General features: G+C 39.3%; 1 protein-coding gene across 1 annotated transcript; it reads left to right on the plus strand.

The window, feature by feature from the left end:
* The first annotated feature begins 932 nt into the window (after nucleotides 1-932).
* Nucleotides 933-3,181, plus strand: miso1 (mitochondrial inner membrane subdomain organizer 1). The gene is made up of 5 exons (XM_084950345.1): nucleotides 933-1,135; nucleotides 1,412-1,471; nucleotides 1,643-1,802; nucleotides 2,361-2,521; nucleotides 2,605-3,181. Exons 1-5 carry the CDS (start codon nucleotides 974-976, stop codon nucleotides 2,860-2,862), a joined length of 801 nt encoding a protein of 266 aa, XP_084806471.1. The 5' UTR covers nucleotides 933-973; the 3' UTR covers nucleotides 2,863-3,181.
* The last annotated feature ends 12,504 nt before the right edge of the window (nucleotides 3,182-15,685 follow it).

Here is a 15,685-nt window from a genome sequence, read left to right on the forward strand (position 1 = left end):
TTGGTGAATTATTGTTGGTGGTGGGAACATGTGTGTGTTTGTTTGCATTGTTATGTAAAGGCCCTGATTGTAAAAAAAAATCAAAAAAACAAAACTGAGTTATTCTATTGTCTTCTGGGGCGTTTGCGTTGTGCATTGAATAATAATAACTAGATGACACGAAGTCATCTAGTTATTATTATTTTTATAATTATTACTGAAATTATTTCAAATGCAAATAAAGAACCAACATTTGCATGAAACACAAACACTGATCCGGCTACATACATATAGTTGACAAATTAATATGCATATATGGGGGAAAATGAAGAATAAAGAAAAAAACACATTCAGTAGTAATAATTTATTTAAGTGCATTTTTGAAATTTACTTTGAAATTAATATAAACAAACTTTTTCATGCATTGCAACACCCTTAAGAAGCAAACTCAGTTCAATCAAATAAAACTCCTTTGTTCTAGATGAATCTGCAAATATGTTACCGCAGTTTAAATTTATGTGTGCATTTCAGAACAGCTGGATTGCAGTCTCAAAATAGAAAAGGCATCAATCACGAGTTAAATCTTCATTCTTTTTAAATCTAACAACAACAATAACAAAAAACAGACATAAACAGATAAATTCAAGGGAAGATTTTAAATAATGAAGAAATCTAGGTCAAACTGTGTAGACAAAGATGGATACGTCACTGATCCCAGCGGTGTTCAATAATGTGAACCTCAGCTGCATTTTTGCATGGACAACTTTTTCTCTACACCCTCCTCAACGTTATTGCAGCGCTAAGTAAACAGCTTCGCCATCCACCGGGCTGGTTATTTTGGTGCTTTTTATGTCACACGGGCTGTGAACTTGATGCTTTCAGACGCATTGGACGTGCACACCTTCCTGTCATTTCCACAGCAGACCACAAGGCGGAGCCTCCGCACGAGCCTTCACTGGTGAAGTGTCCCTCCCCAGAGTGGGCGGGGCTTAGGATGCGTCGAGAAAATGTCAACAACATGCCGCAGACTTCCAGAGAAACAGAAAGTGAGGAGGAAACGAGGGACAGACAACAAAGACAGGAAGAAACCCCGGCATCTCATAACATCGTGACTTTAATATCTCAGTTCGCAGATGATAATTTAACGCTCGTGCGGGTAGGAGTCTCCTTTGTTTGAAAGCTGCGATGTACAGACAGCATGGTTACTTCACTGTCAGCCTGCATCTGCATTTAATCTTTCACTTGTTGGTAGCCTATATGTTGAAAGGAAGGACTGTGGTCTCATGCAAAAGCCTTCATGGCGCTGACCAGATGTCCTTTCTCTAGTTGTCCCCAGCAAAGTATAGTGCTCACGTGCATTATCAGTGACCAGCACTTTAGCCTGGTTGGTAACGTCACTCTCATCCCATTACTATTCTCTTGTCTCCCCCAGAATATAAGCACTGGACTGGCCATTGCTGGTGTAATTGTCATAGCAAGGAGTATCAAACTGGTAAGGGAGAAAGACCCTCAAATGTTCAGTTGCACATTCACCCTGCTGATAGGTGTCCACTGTGTGCTATCTCAATTTGCTCTCTCAATTCGACATCCTCCTACATAAGATGTCATTTTTTCTGTGTTTTTCTAGAATGAGTCATTCAGTTGTCTTGTTCCACCTCTGTAGATCACAAAATTTCAAGCTGCGTGTGACATCCCCGCACGCTTTATTGAGAGGAACGTCAGCCTTCGTGGGAAAGTCCATTCCATCACAGAGAAAGGATTTAAAGTGGAGCATGTCCCAATTTATCTGCCTGTTATCTCTCCATTACTTTCAAAGTATAAGGGTAATACGGGAGAGAGGAGATCATGAAAGCATGTGCACTATCACACCAGAAATACACTGTCTATATGATTCAGAGCCACTAATCTATGGCTTAGCAGCGTAATTATTTAATCTTTTTGCACCATAATATAATTGTGGCGTTTGTACTTTGCAAAGTCGGATATATTTTATTAAATTGCCATGACTGAAAGTGGCAGGTAAGCCTGTTAGCTACTATATCAGGTCACAGTAGTCACTGAGCAATGAAATCATAAGGTGCAGCATCAGCTACTTCACAAAGGACACAGATAACACGTTTGCCCCACCTGACTCAAGATTTCAAACCTGATCAGTCATTTAGTATAGAGAGGGTTCAATTTGTCTTTGCATCTAACAACAATTTTTTGTTTATTGTTAAATGTAAAATGCAGCAGTGACACCATTCAGTAGTGACACCACTAAACTGTTACATTATGCTCACACTACTAAAAAAAATACAGTTTCAGGCCTTGCTCAAAATTCATATTCTAAACAGAATACATAAAATGTCAGGTAAATGCTTTGTCTTTCTTCTTTTCAGATGTGTCTACATCCCTGCTGCTGGTCCATCTTGCAGGAGTGGAGCTGACACCAGAGGGGAAACTATGGCTGGAGAAGAATGTGGCCCCTTCCCAAATGGTGTGGTTGAAGCTTATCAGCCGAGAGGACGACATATTGCATTGTTTGGTGTCTCAAAGCAGGGTAAGGCAAACTTTATGTGGAAAAGTGAATAATTAATTTCAAGTTATAAAGTGATATTTCCCTGTCTTCTCCCATCTCTCCAGAAGGGGTCATTGAGGAGCTACTGTATGAACGAAGAGGTACTCAGGCTCGGACTGGCTCGCACTGCCCCCGTAGCTGGTGTCCTCCCTGACTCGCAGCTCTACTGGCGTCTCCACAGACGACTGCACAGGGCAGAGGTGAAAGCTGAGAGGAAGGGTCGGGGTATGTGGAAGGAGGACACCCTGTGGGAGAGAACTTCCAAAGCTATCAGGGACAACGCTGTATTCAGACTCATGAAGAGGATCTTTAAAAGAACCTGATGCACCAAGTGAGCGATGATTTCCAAGTCAGAATCCCAAAACCTTTGTTGGAAGTGTGGAAGTGGAAGCCAAAAAATGTGATATTTTACATTCCCTTTATTGTGCACTTAGGATTTCTTTAAGTCTTTGATCTGCTTTATTTTCTCTGATACTTAAAAATATTCCCAAGAAGTACATTTATGCATCAAATCCTTAGTGCACCTGTTGCAAATGATTGAAACATGTTTTACTGTGTTTCTCAGTCATAAAACGCTTAAAATGATTAAAAAGGTTGTTGAAAGCTCTTCTTCCCTGAGCTTTCATTACCAATTAAACAAGAGCTAGACACAGCCTCGTCTGTTGGCGTGTGTGTGTGTGTGTGCGGGGGGAAACCCCACTAAACTCAAGACGGGGGTGGGGTATTTAATGGTGTTCAAAATAAAGGGGGGTCCACTTGTCCACAGTTGCTATAGAAACACTAAATGTGAAATACAAAGCGACTCCAAGGCTAAACTCTATATTGGTGGCCCCCAAACCCCATGGGAGCCTTATATATTGAGTGTGTGTGTGTGAGGGGGCTTTTAAGTACCTATAAAGAGGGCCCTTTTAGTTGTAATGTGACCAGTACATTTAAGCAATAAGCACAGTTAAAAATGGGAGATCAAATCTATTCTCTTTCAGAACGCTACATGCTGTTATTGTAGGCATGATTGAAAAATCTCATGAGTGATATTTATCTGCAAACGTTATTCTAATCAGCATACATCGACACCTGCACCAAAGCTAATTTCCTGTTGAGGATCCTGCTCCTGTTATTGCTTTTTCTTTGCCAACATTACACCTTGTGCCTGTGGCTGTTACACATGCTTCATCCGAGCAAGGCAGATGAGGAGGAGGAGGTCCTGCAAAAATGAGGCCAGTCAGCGATGCGTCCTGAGGGGTGCGGGGCGGGGGAGTGTAGCGAGAGGTGAAGCAGTCAATCCAGTGGGGCACAAGGAGATTAGTGCAGAGGAGGAGGAGGAGGGTCACAGGGGTAGAAGGGGATTTTGAGTTTGAACACAAAGGCAGAAGAGGAGGAGTCACAGTAGTAGGGAAGGAAAAGGGAGTGAAGGAGGGGGGGGGGGGGGATGATGAATCAGATTTCTCTTTTGTTGTGCAAATGTTACTAGCCACTGTTACTGCCTAAGAGGCTGGTGATTGGTGGGCTGGTTTAAATTGCAAGGTGCATTTCAGGCTGATGGCTGTTGCTGCTACACTTTGAACTGTCACTGAGGGAGGAGTGGGAGGGAAACCACGGCTGTGACAGACAGCAGGAGGAGGGCAACGTTTCTAAAGCAAGTGATCGCAGAGAGAGTGTGCTGTTTAATCAGGAGGTTTAAATGTTTTAGTTAGCTGTTGGTGTAACTTCTTCTTGTATCTCAATTAAATAATGGCAATTTTATATTTTTGGAGATAGCTGAGCAGTACTGACATATAGTAAATAGTTAAAAATTAGTTTCCAGGTAACCAGGGAGCCTTGATTTAGAGGAGCCTGTTTCTTATACATTACCAGAAACGTTGATGACTGTTACAGTGTCCAGTATAATACAGTTAACATTTTGTGCAGATAAAGAAAAATAGAAACAGATATGTCTACGTGGAGAAAGGATTAGTAAAGACGCCAGCTTACGGAGGCTTATGCCTTTAAATGTTGAAGTATTTAAAAAGCCTGTTGTGTCTTTTTAGTTTTAACTTATGTAAATCAAAATCTGAGTAAATTATGAAACACGGTCCACTCCGAAATCCATTCCAGGCTTTCCACAGTTCACTAGTCCCACACCAGTAGTAGTCATTTGAAAAGGCACCATGCTTGATCTAGTGGTGGGTTCTTACCCACACAGTGAAGTTGTTGGAGTCTTCCCTGCCTTAAACCAGACCACTGGGACTATAACAGATTTACACTAGTGCCTAATGCTATGGAAGTCCAGAGCCTGAAGGACTGCTGTATTACTACCAGTGAAAGTGGCACGATTTTGTGAAGAAGGACAACTTAACTTCAAAATCAGAAACTGGAGTAAAAGACGTAAGTGGGCTGATGGATTCTTTCTTTCTTAAAACAATACGGCAAGACAGCAACTCATTAACTGTTACTAACTTAAAAGGCTTACTTCCCAACTGTGCACTTTAAGACTAAAACGATCTGCACTCAGTCTGCTGTCACTTTAAATGTACTGTTGTTAGGACACTGTATGCAGTATCCAAGCAGCTGTGCACCTGTTAAACCTGTGTGTCTACCTGCACACAAGCTCTATAAAACCAAAACTCAAGACATTTCCATCCTTATCTTTATTGTCCTGCTCCAGGTAAGACAGAGTCAGACTTAAAACATATCTCGGATCACTTTGACGAAAACAAAGTGAATAGCCTCATGTGATCATTTATACATTTCTGTCTTGTTCTTTGGCTTGAATGCTGCCGCAGTCAGTAATTAATCAGTGTGACGGATTAAACATTTCTGTGACATTCAATTTTGGCCACTTTCAGTGCTCTTTGCCATGCGAGCTTTAACAACACAGATTTGCAGCAGGGCAGCATAACAAAGGCCTTTATTACACTCAGCCGGTAGCCATCCCCGAAAAAAAGAGATGGGGCACTCCCCCATCCCAGAGCATACTCCTTGGGGATTTTTGATTTGATTTGAGTGGGTTATTGTGAGTGGCTGGCCTATGTGAAAGACAAAGAGATTTAAAGACACAGGGAGCACAAAGTAACTCTCCTCACTGGTGCTACTGCCTCATAAACTTTACAGAATACTGTCAGCTTTTAATACAGGGACTGTCTTTGTGTGCTTACTGGATGAAGTATACGTGGACGGGTGACAAAGGAAAAATGTTAACCTGTGTAATGAGAGTGTCCGAATGTGGGGAACATTTTAATGGTAAAGCCTGGGTTTCTGTAACCTGCGATAAAACATTTCTATCATCATTGGAGTGGTGTCTTTTATGATGACAATACCGCATCCACAAGAAACAAAATGTCATTAAAGCTTGACAAAGTTGACACAGTTTGACAAAGTGCTGATGAGAGGTAAAAGGGTGTCACATAGTTTAAATAAGTTCAGCTGCTTTTTCCCAAGCCATTTAGAAAACAACACAAAGCTAATCAATAAAACACTAAAATAAATAAATAGAAGATAAGAACACTTTGATCTAATTTTAAGACACATTTTAAGACATAAAACAGGCAGTGAGGAAGCCGTCCTACCATGGGCAGAGAGGTCATTCAACAATTTTGGTCCATCAGGTTAGACTGAGCTCGCTATGCCCAAGTTGGAAATATCTGTTGGAAAAATAGTAATCCATGTTCCCCAAAGACTTAATATAGCATACAATGTAGAATGGCAAAGTACAGTGAAATTACACTAGCAACCCGGTATGTTGTTTTTTTAATCTTTAATTTGTCAGCATACTATAAACTGTCATTAGTATATCAGCTTAGTTTTCTATTGAATGAGTCAGCTGTTTTTTTCATCTTCTGTCACAATAAACACGCACTGGTAACAGCTATACCACTTTGCATCTATTCTATCACACACCCACATGTACTGTAAAAGCTGTGTGTGTGTGTGTGTGTGTGTGTGTGTGTGTGTGTGTGTGTGTGTGTGTGTGTGTGTGTGAAGGAATGCATCAGCCGTAAAGTGACTCCTTGTGTTGTGTGAGTTAAAGTATTGTGAACAGTGTATCAGCTTGCTGGTGTTGGGTTGTAGGAGTGGAAACATGATTCCTTGTGAGTGCTGGGATCACTCATGATCATGAATAATTTACATTTGTTGGTGGAAAAGAAAGGATGAGGTGATAAAGCGAACAGCTGAGGACTGAACTTTGTTAATTTTGTGAGAATAACTTTCTAACAATTTTCAGTCAACTATGCTGTAAAATGCACAAACGCAACTTGCGCAAAAACACTTGTTCCTCATATCAGTTTCCTCACATTGAAATGAGAAATCATCTGCGACATCTATCTGCTAAAGTAGGACAGTCTGGAAAATGGACTGGCATTATTATAGCACCTTTCTTCTTAAGTCAAGCACTCAAAGTACTTCCTACTGCAAATCTTATTACACACACACACACACACACACACACACACACACACACACACACACACACAGGAGCAACTTGGGGTTCAGTATCTTCCCCAAGGATACTTTGACATAGGATGGGAGAAGCCAGGAACCAGAGACTGGCTTTCCAATTGGTAAATGAGTTGCTCTTCCACCTGAGCAACAGCGGCCCTAGTCTGAGTCTAACCTGAGAGTGGGAAGAATCAGGAGGGGGAGTTGAGGGATGGCTTTGCTTGACATAAGCATGACTTCTAACCCTTACCCAACACTCAATTCAATGGTAAAGCATGGAAACCTTACCACACACACAAGTTCTCCACACAGATTTTCACTATTCAATTGAGACTGAGATCATAAAGTTTTCAAAGATAACAGTAAATTTTGATATTGGTGTTAATATATTCAATATATATATTAAGTGTATAGTAAAAGTATACCATATTTCTTTTTATGATTCTAAAAATACACATTTTTCCGACTATCATTGCGACCATGTTTTTATGCTAATCTAGCCATTCAGTTTCCCCTTGTGGTCTGTGGATGGACACGTTGTCATACTCCCAGAAACATTTCCCATCTGGGTAGACATATTTCAAAAGTGATTATTCAGAACAATTTTGTATTGATTTGCAATAACCTGAACTCTTAGAACAAAATCATTCCAGTAAAAAAGTCCCCCTTCACCAACACAGAGCAAGTCCTCTCACTGTAGGAGTGAAGTGCCCAGGCTTTTCTTATAATTTATCACCTGTCTGTGGTTGGACTTATCCTGCTGACCCCTCTGTAACCTCAAGTTCCGCCCCGTATCCTTATCAGGTCAAAGCTCCGTGAAGCAGCTCTGACTGGGCAATTTAGATGTTATAACTTCCTTGTCCTTCCTCGTGGTCTGGTTAAAATATCTTACAGTTGTTTAAAGAATGAGTTCACTTGTCAGCCAACTGAACCACACAACTCTATGCACAGACATAAACACCCAAATTAGAAACGTATACTTAAACCTGTTTGAAAAAAACAAACACATTTCTAGTTTGTAATAATGTATTAAACAATACATTACAGTGTACAGTATTCATAAGTGTTCAAATGCCAATTCTTTGACTTTTGTTCCCCATACTTCCAGTACAGTCTGTAATAACGCATTACTGGATTAGTAGGTCACTCAGCCCTCTACTATAAAGCTATCTGTCTAGCCATCAGCATACCAAGTCTGTTTACTCTGTTCTGATAGCTGCTCAACAAGAAATTGCAAGGTACTCATTGACCACGGAGGGTTTACAAGTAGTGTGCTATTAGGATCCCTTTTATTCCCACTGGAGTTGTAGTTAAGGTCAGTGTTTAGAGAGTAACACATCTGTCTTCGGTATGAGCAGAACACCTCTGCTTGTGTTCATGGAATCAGTTTTATGGCGTCTATTTACAGATTTTAGGATAATATACGGTAGAGTAAAGCAATCTGACAAACTATGTACTCTGTGTAAGTGTAGCTGTACTAACTCTAAACATGACTGACAGATGGCCTCATGAGATAAAACAGAACAATCATTGTATGTCTCGTTATTCGTGTCTGAGCAGCAAACTCTTTGTAATGTGTCAGTATGGCGTAACAGATGCTGCTCTTTGTGTCACAGTCATGAGAGGGGGACATTGTTCAGTGTACTGATATATGGGCACATATTTAAGTCATGTCTCAAGAACGTTGCAAGTGGCCTTCAAGAAAAAAAACCTCCCATTTTCTTGGAACATGATGCTGTTTTTTGCCCTTTAATATCACTGCCCCCAAAACTATTTTGTTCTAGGCCTGTAGAGCTTTTCATTAGCACTATTCATGTAAAGCATGGTTTCACTGCCGTTCAAATAAACTGGTGGTGCATACTGTGTTCAGGGTGTCCCCAAAATCAAATATTTTAATTCCTCAAAAAATAATCTCAGTCTCACTATAGACATTATGCTTAGCGTAAGGACTTTTTCATAACCACTAATCCAGATCATACAGAAACATATCAATGACTAACCTCATTCTCTTGGCTTACATTTTATCCATTTTCTGTGTCCTCAACCTATTTTTTCTGTCTCTGCAATATGGGGACACCCACACTGTTGCTGAAAACTATAAAACCCTCTTCCTTCATCTTTCCTGTGCTAATGTTCATTATTAACCCAACTATAGCCAGCAGAATCACCAGATTGGCAGAAGTAGGAAGGAAACACTCTCTGAACCAAGAACTGGAAAACATTCCTGACTGGAAACAACTACCTCTGCATTGCAATTGCACACACCTGCTGCTATATATTTTTAGTATTTCTTTTAGCACTATTTATATTATTATATTACTATTACTGCTGCTATAGTCTTATGCTGCATTAAAACAAAAACCCCTACCAACCACAACCTGGGACTACCTCAAGTAGACTAGTATACTATTTTCCAGGGAACACTGTTGGAACACTTTATTTTATTTATTTTTAGGTCTTGTCTATCCTGTTACCTATTTAATATTACCTTATTGTTAGGGCTGTTTTTGTTGTGCATCTGCACTTATTGTTGTCAATGTCTACGCATGGGACAGTGTGAAACGTAATTTCAATTCCTTTGTATGGCAAGTACATTTGAAGAAATTGACAAATAAAGTTTTCTTCTTCTTCTTCTTCTTCTATAGCTCTGCGACTGACCAATAGGTAGCAGGTCATTATATGTTAACCCTCCAAATCATCAGTGCTATTTACATGTCTGACTTCCTTTACTTCCACAGTTAAGCAGTGCTGTACATGTTTGATTATTTGTTCATTTATTTATTTATTTTAAGGAATATTTCTGTTAGATTAGGTAGATTGTCTAAATTGCAGCTTTATTCTAACTTCTTTCAACCTCAAAAATCCTGCTTTTTATGGATGTCTTGACATTATACTTAGTTGTATAGCCTGGGAGAAGAGTAATACTATATGTACTGGAGTTAAAGGAGCATTTAGACATGGGGATGGCTGACAACATCTAATTTATTAAAACACGTGCAAACATCTGTGGACATACAGTATGTATGGCACAAATATAATTTCTACCCAGCATGAAAATTAGTAACTGACCACCTTTATTCTCCAACACAGGGTGAACTCTCTCAGGGAAGCGTTCATTGTAATTTCTTAAATAGTCTTCAGGAATAGTTTTCCAGGCTTATTGAGGCACATTCAAAGCCTTTTTGTTCTGTTCTCTGTCAAGATGATCCCACACTGCTTCAGTAATGTTGAGATCTAGGCTTTGGCGAGGCCAGCCCATGACTGATAGCGTTCCATTGTGTGTTTTTCTTTTTCGGTATTCTTTTACTGCACTGACAGTATGTTTGGGATCATTATACAGAGAAATCAAGCTGTTGCCTGTCAGTTGCTTTCCAAATGGTGGTATTGCATGATTATTGCATGATGGATCAAAGTCTGATGGCTCTTCACTGCGTCCATAGTTCCATCAATTTTGACAAAATCTCGAACACCACTGGAGATCCAAACCATGACAGAGCCTCCACCGTGTTTTACAGATGGCTGCAGACTCTCACTGTTGAACCTTTCTCCTGACCCTATCCATACATACTGATGAGGTTTAACCAAAAACTTTTACATTTTGATTCATTAGTCCATAACACCTCTTGCCACTGATTTTCAGTCCGGTTCTCGTGTCAAACTTTTGCCTTTTCTCCCTGTGTTTTTTCCTGTAACAAATGGCTTCTTGACAGCCACCGTTGCAATGAGACCATTTCTAATGAAACTTCAAAAAACTTAAGATATTGTTTATCTATAGATAGTGTTATAGCCATGCCACTTGTTATTTTGTTCACCACATCCAGTTTTGTCAAAATGTTTGACAACTCAATGTTTGACTGGCTAACAGGTCCTTGGGAATCATCTTTTTGGTGCAAAAATGTAAATTTTTGACTGTCAAACTTTATTATGTTTGTTGTTTTTCATAATTTCAACTAAAGGACACTAAATTATATCTTTGTACCAAAAGACACAATTTAAAACTTGTTCTTTGCCAAGTTGTCTCTTTTGTGTAGACACAACATTGGGTCACCCCTTGAGTAGCAGCCTTTCGAGGTTCATTCCTCTTGAAATGGTCAGATACAAGAATTGGATTGAAAATGAGTAAATACAGGTCACAGTCCAAAGAAAAACTTCAGATCTTCAGAAACACTGGAGAAATGCTCTTGCAGATCACTTGATTTGAATGGAAAAAGTAAACTGGATGAATTTCTTGATTCTGCATGTAACAGCTAGCTTGATGTTAGCTTGCTTCCTGGCTAATACTGTAGCTGGCACAATACAAATTTTTGTTTTCATCCACATGTTGAGTTTGTGTTGGAGTCTGTGTTGAACTGAGATGCAGTTATTTGTTGTGTTAGTGAACTCCGTTTCCAAGCAGACATTAGCAAGTGTTGTATTCTGTTGACACTGTAGCGCACCGAAAGAGAGGCAATGAGGCAAGGCACTGTGAAACATGCATATGCACAACAATTTCACAGAAAATCCAGCATGTGTCCTATACGCAGAAATCAGTCTGATGCAAAAAGCAATGAAAATCAATGAAAAGGTAATTTTGTAAACTATGTTACAACCCAGTCTCACACTGGCAATAAAATATGCAATGAATGCTTTAAAACTGCTTCACATTCTCACAAACAAAAAATCTTTATGTTGGAGTAAACTCTCAGAGCAGGTGCAGAAAATGGCGTGGGCCTGCGGTTTTGTTATAATTTCAACATACACACTGCTCCGCATCCTGAATATGTGACCATTTGTGTTGTTCCTGATCTGTTATGCTGTTACCTCACAAAACAAAAAAATCTATTATATATCTAAAACCTTTAGCTGCACCCAAACCCTTAAACAACTGCAGGATACTTTAAGTATTATCAGACAAGGTGTTTGCAGATTATCTAAACCACTTCATTTGATGCTAAATTTGAAAAGGAATGGTTATGCAATGACTGTAATTTACCATTATAGCAAGGAACTGTTAGAAAACACTAGAAAAAACTATACTCTAATGAACTAAAATAAAATAAGAATTTAGAGGAAGGTTTAATATTTGGGGCGTTCATGAATGTGTATTGAGACTCTACGTCCACACGTACCCGGGTATTTTTGAAAACGCAGATTTTTCTATGCGTTTGCACCTTTCGTCCACATGTAAACGGCGTTTTTGGTCACTGAAAACGGAGATTTTTAAAAACTCCGGCCAGGGTGGATATTTTTGAAAACGTTTTTGCATTTATGTGTGGACGAGAAAAACGGAGAAAACGCAGCGTCAAAGGTGTGCACCTTTTTTGACGGCACACTGTGCGCCACGTTATTGTTTCGGTGAAATGAATTTCTACAATACTGTTACTGTTAATTGTACTCTCTGCAGTGTTTAAATGCTTACATATACACACACAGTTACTGTCCCTCCACACATACGACTCGGTGCTGCTTCAAATCCTTGTTTACTATTTCCCACCGAGGCTTCTAGACTTCTGATTGGCCAACATTTCTACACGGTTAGGAATATATCGCCACCTGTTGCTTTGGCATGTTCCTAGCAGCGTTTTCCTTCATTTCTGCGTTTACGTGTGGACGGGATTGTTTTTTAAAACGAAAACGGAAAATCTCCGTTTTCAAAAATACCCGTGTATGTGTGGACGTAGCCTAAGACTGTGAGCCAACAGCTTTCAACAGTTTTTTTTAAATTGTAATACTGTACTGATTTTCCTAAACATTGCCTCTGACATATACCCTCCCCACAATAATAATTAAAAATACTAAAACTAACACTCAAAACGAATCAAAAAGTAAACTAAGGCTAAACATTTTCAAACAAAAATTAAGCTGAAATGAGTAAACATGCTCTGGAAATTAACTGACACTAAACTGACTTAAAGACAGAAAGTTAAAATGAAATTAAAATGAAAAAACTGATTAGAAAATACAAAACTATAATAACTCTGATTAGATCTCACCCTGGAGATTTAACCCACATCCACAAGCAGAGGCTTCAACATGCTACAGGTAACCTCTGCATTAGCACTGCATGCATAAAACATCAATGTATTTGGAGCTGGCTCTAAATAAAAAAAGACAGGACAAGTGGAAGTATTGAAATGCTGCACACATATATTTGAGGTAATCTCACTCCGGTATGATTTAAATAGCTACTACAATAAAGCTTTTCACTTGCGGATATCTTTGACCTACTTCCTGTCAGGACCTGAAATAGGCAGTTTGGCAGTGAAATATCTATTTTTAAGCTGCTCTCTCTCCCAGTCAGTAGCCCAATGGAAAAGAAAGAATGGACTATACTCCCCTGAGGTTTTTGCACTCTATGGTTAAGTAGGGTACTACAGTTATGCAGTAATAAGACTCATTTTACTAACTCACAAGACATGAGCATGACGGTACCCCCACACACATGCACAAACAGCTGAATGATGATGCAATGATGCTTATTATTTTGCATATAAACATGCTTAGCTCGGCTTGGAGCAAAGACCGCAAACGCAGTAATTTACAGGTAAGGTCTTGTTTGTTTAGTACAAAAAAAACCTACTGTTTGCTTCTTGGATACCTCCCAATGATGGTAAGTCTTGATATACCCAGCCTAGAAGCGGACTGCCACACACCCCACTGTACAACTCATTTTTACATTTAATTTGGTTTGTTTTTAACAATTAACAGATGATTTCTGTACTAATTAATTAGTAAACTTTTGAGGTGGTGGGGTATGGAAGTTTTATGTTAAGATAGAGCTAGTGCGCTATCCTGCTTCCTGCTGTTTTCAGTGTGCTGAGCTATAGTTTCTCTGTACCTATCTGTGTAGCTTTACATTTAATATTCGTGTTTTCATTTAAAATATCTTCTGGTGAGAAAGTGTCTAAATTGTGCTGTTTTCTTCAAACTGACAAGACCCTGTTGGTGGTTCTGTCTCAGAAACACCACTTACTAAAAGAATTGTCAGTTCAGATGGTCATTGCATTGTTGATATCATTTTGCTATGCGCCTTTGCACAGCATTTATAACGTCTGCTGACTTGTAAGTGCAAACGTGGTGAGTTCTTGCCATGTGATTTGTCTTTTTTTCGTAATCTATCTGCATTGCAACCTGACATCCCGTTAAAGCTGTGCAAACAATATCCCCCATCATCTACCTCAGCTGCTCAACTCCTGTCTCTAATTTGGACACTGTTATGAAAACAAACAGAATTTAGGAACATTATTCTATAATTAAGCAGTAAGTCTCTTAGGGGCTGCGCTCTACAGTGAATTCAGAGCCCCTAAGAGACTTTGCTGACATAATGTGGAGCAGAGCTGGAGAGAAGCCTCAGATTTTTGTGCTTTTGGCATGAAGGCAATGCAAAAGTTGTCTCATCTCCTTTAATTAAAAAGCTTTTTTGTTGAGCAGGAATAATGACACAAATTCAAAGCCGTGTTCCGCCAACTACCAGTGCACTAGGCTGCACTGATTAGCTGAAATATGTGCTATCAAAGCTTTCCTTAACTCCTTTCTGTGCCTTTGTTGTTCTTCTTGAAACACTTTCTTTGTTGTTTTCCTCCACACCCTGAAGTAAAAGGTGAATATTTGTGCTTTCATATGGTTTGTGCTTAAGTCAGTTGTTTCTATTACATATAATTTTCTTTCTTTAAATATCTTGTAAAGTTAACTTCCTGCAGCAGCAGTTACCAGTGCATACCTAAAGAATAAATGTAAGATTTGACTGATTGTTGAAAGTGTAGTATTCCAGTTGTCTGCTACAAGAAGAGTTAAAAAATTGAAAATGTTCCACTGACACTACGAGGCACTGACATTTTTGGATTATGCACATTCTGACTTGAATGACACGGATCTCGTATTAACAGGACACATAAGTCTTGGTCCATGTGGTCTATGATAAACACCATTCACATTGCAGGTCCGTTTTAAAACAAGGTGGTTGCAGGGTCACAGGAAAGTACTTTCACCTTCAAGACACTTGACCCTTGAGCTCTGTGTGTTTCAACAGTCACCTCTCCTCAGGTCAGCTGAAACCAGACGCCAATAACTGTCTCAGGGGCTCCAAACCTTTTCAGAACTACACACCTTTGGTGTGTGTTTGTATGTGTGTGTAGTATGATGCAATAAATCAAAGAAAGACAGATGAGCAACAGGTGGGAAATCACTAAGAGCTGCCATGGAAATGGTAGGAATGAAAGGTAATCTGGAGGAAGTAAAGGGAAAAGAAGAGAAACGGAAAGAAGATAAATGGGAACACATGTTGAGAAGTAGATGGGAAAAATCAAAGGAGACAAAAAACTGAACGAAGAGAACTGGCTAGAGAAATGGGACCTGGTTGGTGAATGCAGAGCAGGCGAGACAGCAGGGAGCCTGGGTCGTGTCTAAATAGCAACAATCGGATAATTGAATTCAATTCAAGCTTTGATTACAGAAAAAGGAAAGGACTACTGAAAGATTACTTTCATGTTGACTTTTGCCATTATTGTAATTACATCTCCATGTCCAGAAAGCATTTAGTCTTTAAACCTTCAATAAGCCTTATTTTAAAATGGAATCACTTGCTGTTTGGAGATTTGTGACTTGGCTCACAGCTATGGACCTGCAGTAGATTTATTTTATTATATAACATATATCATCATATTACTTTTTACATTTATCCAGATTTCTGCAAAAATGTTGAGACAACATAATCCAATTGTCCTCTCCTTCATAGGTCATCCAGTTGTTTGT

This window comes from Perissodus microlepis, chromosome 14 (genome assembly GCF_051167445.1).
Source record: "Perissodus microlepis isolate ML-2025 ecotype Zambia chromosome 14, ASM5116744v1, whole genome shotgun sequence".
NCBI classification, from domain to species: Eukaryota; Metazoa; Chordata; class Actinopteri; order Cichliformes; family Cichlidae; genus Perissodus; species Perissodus microlepis.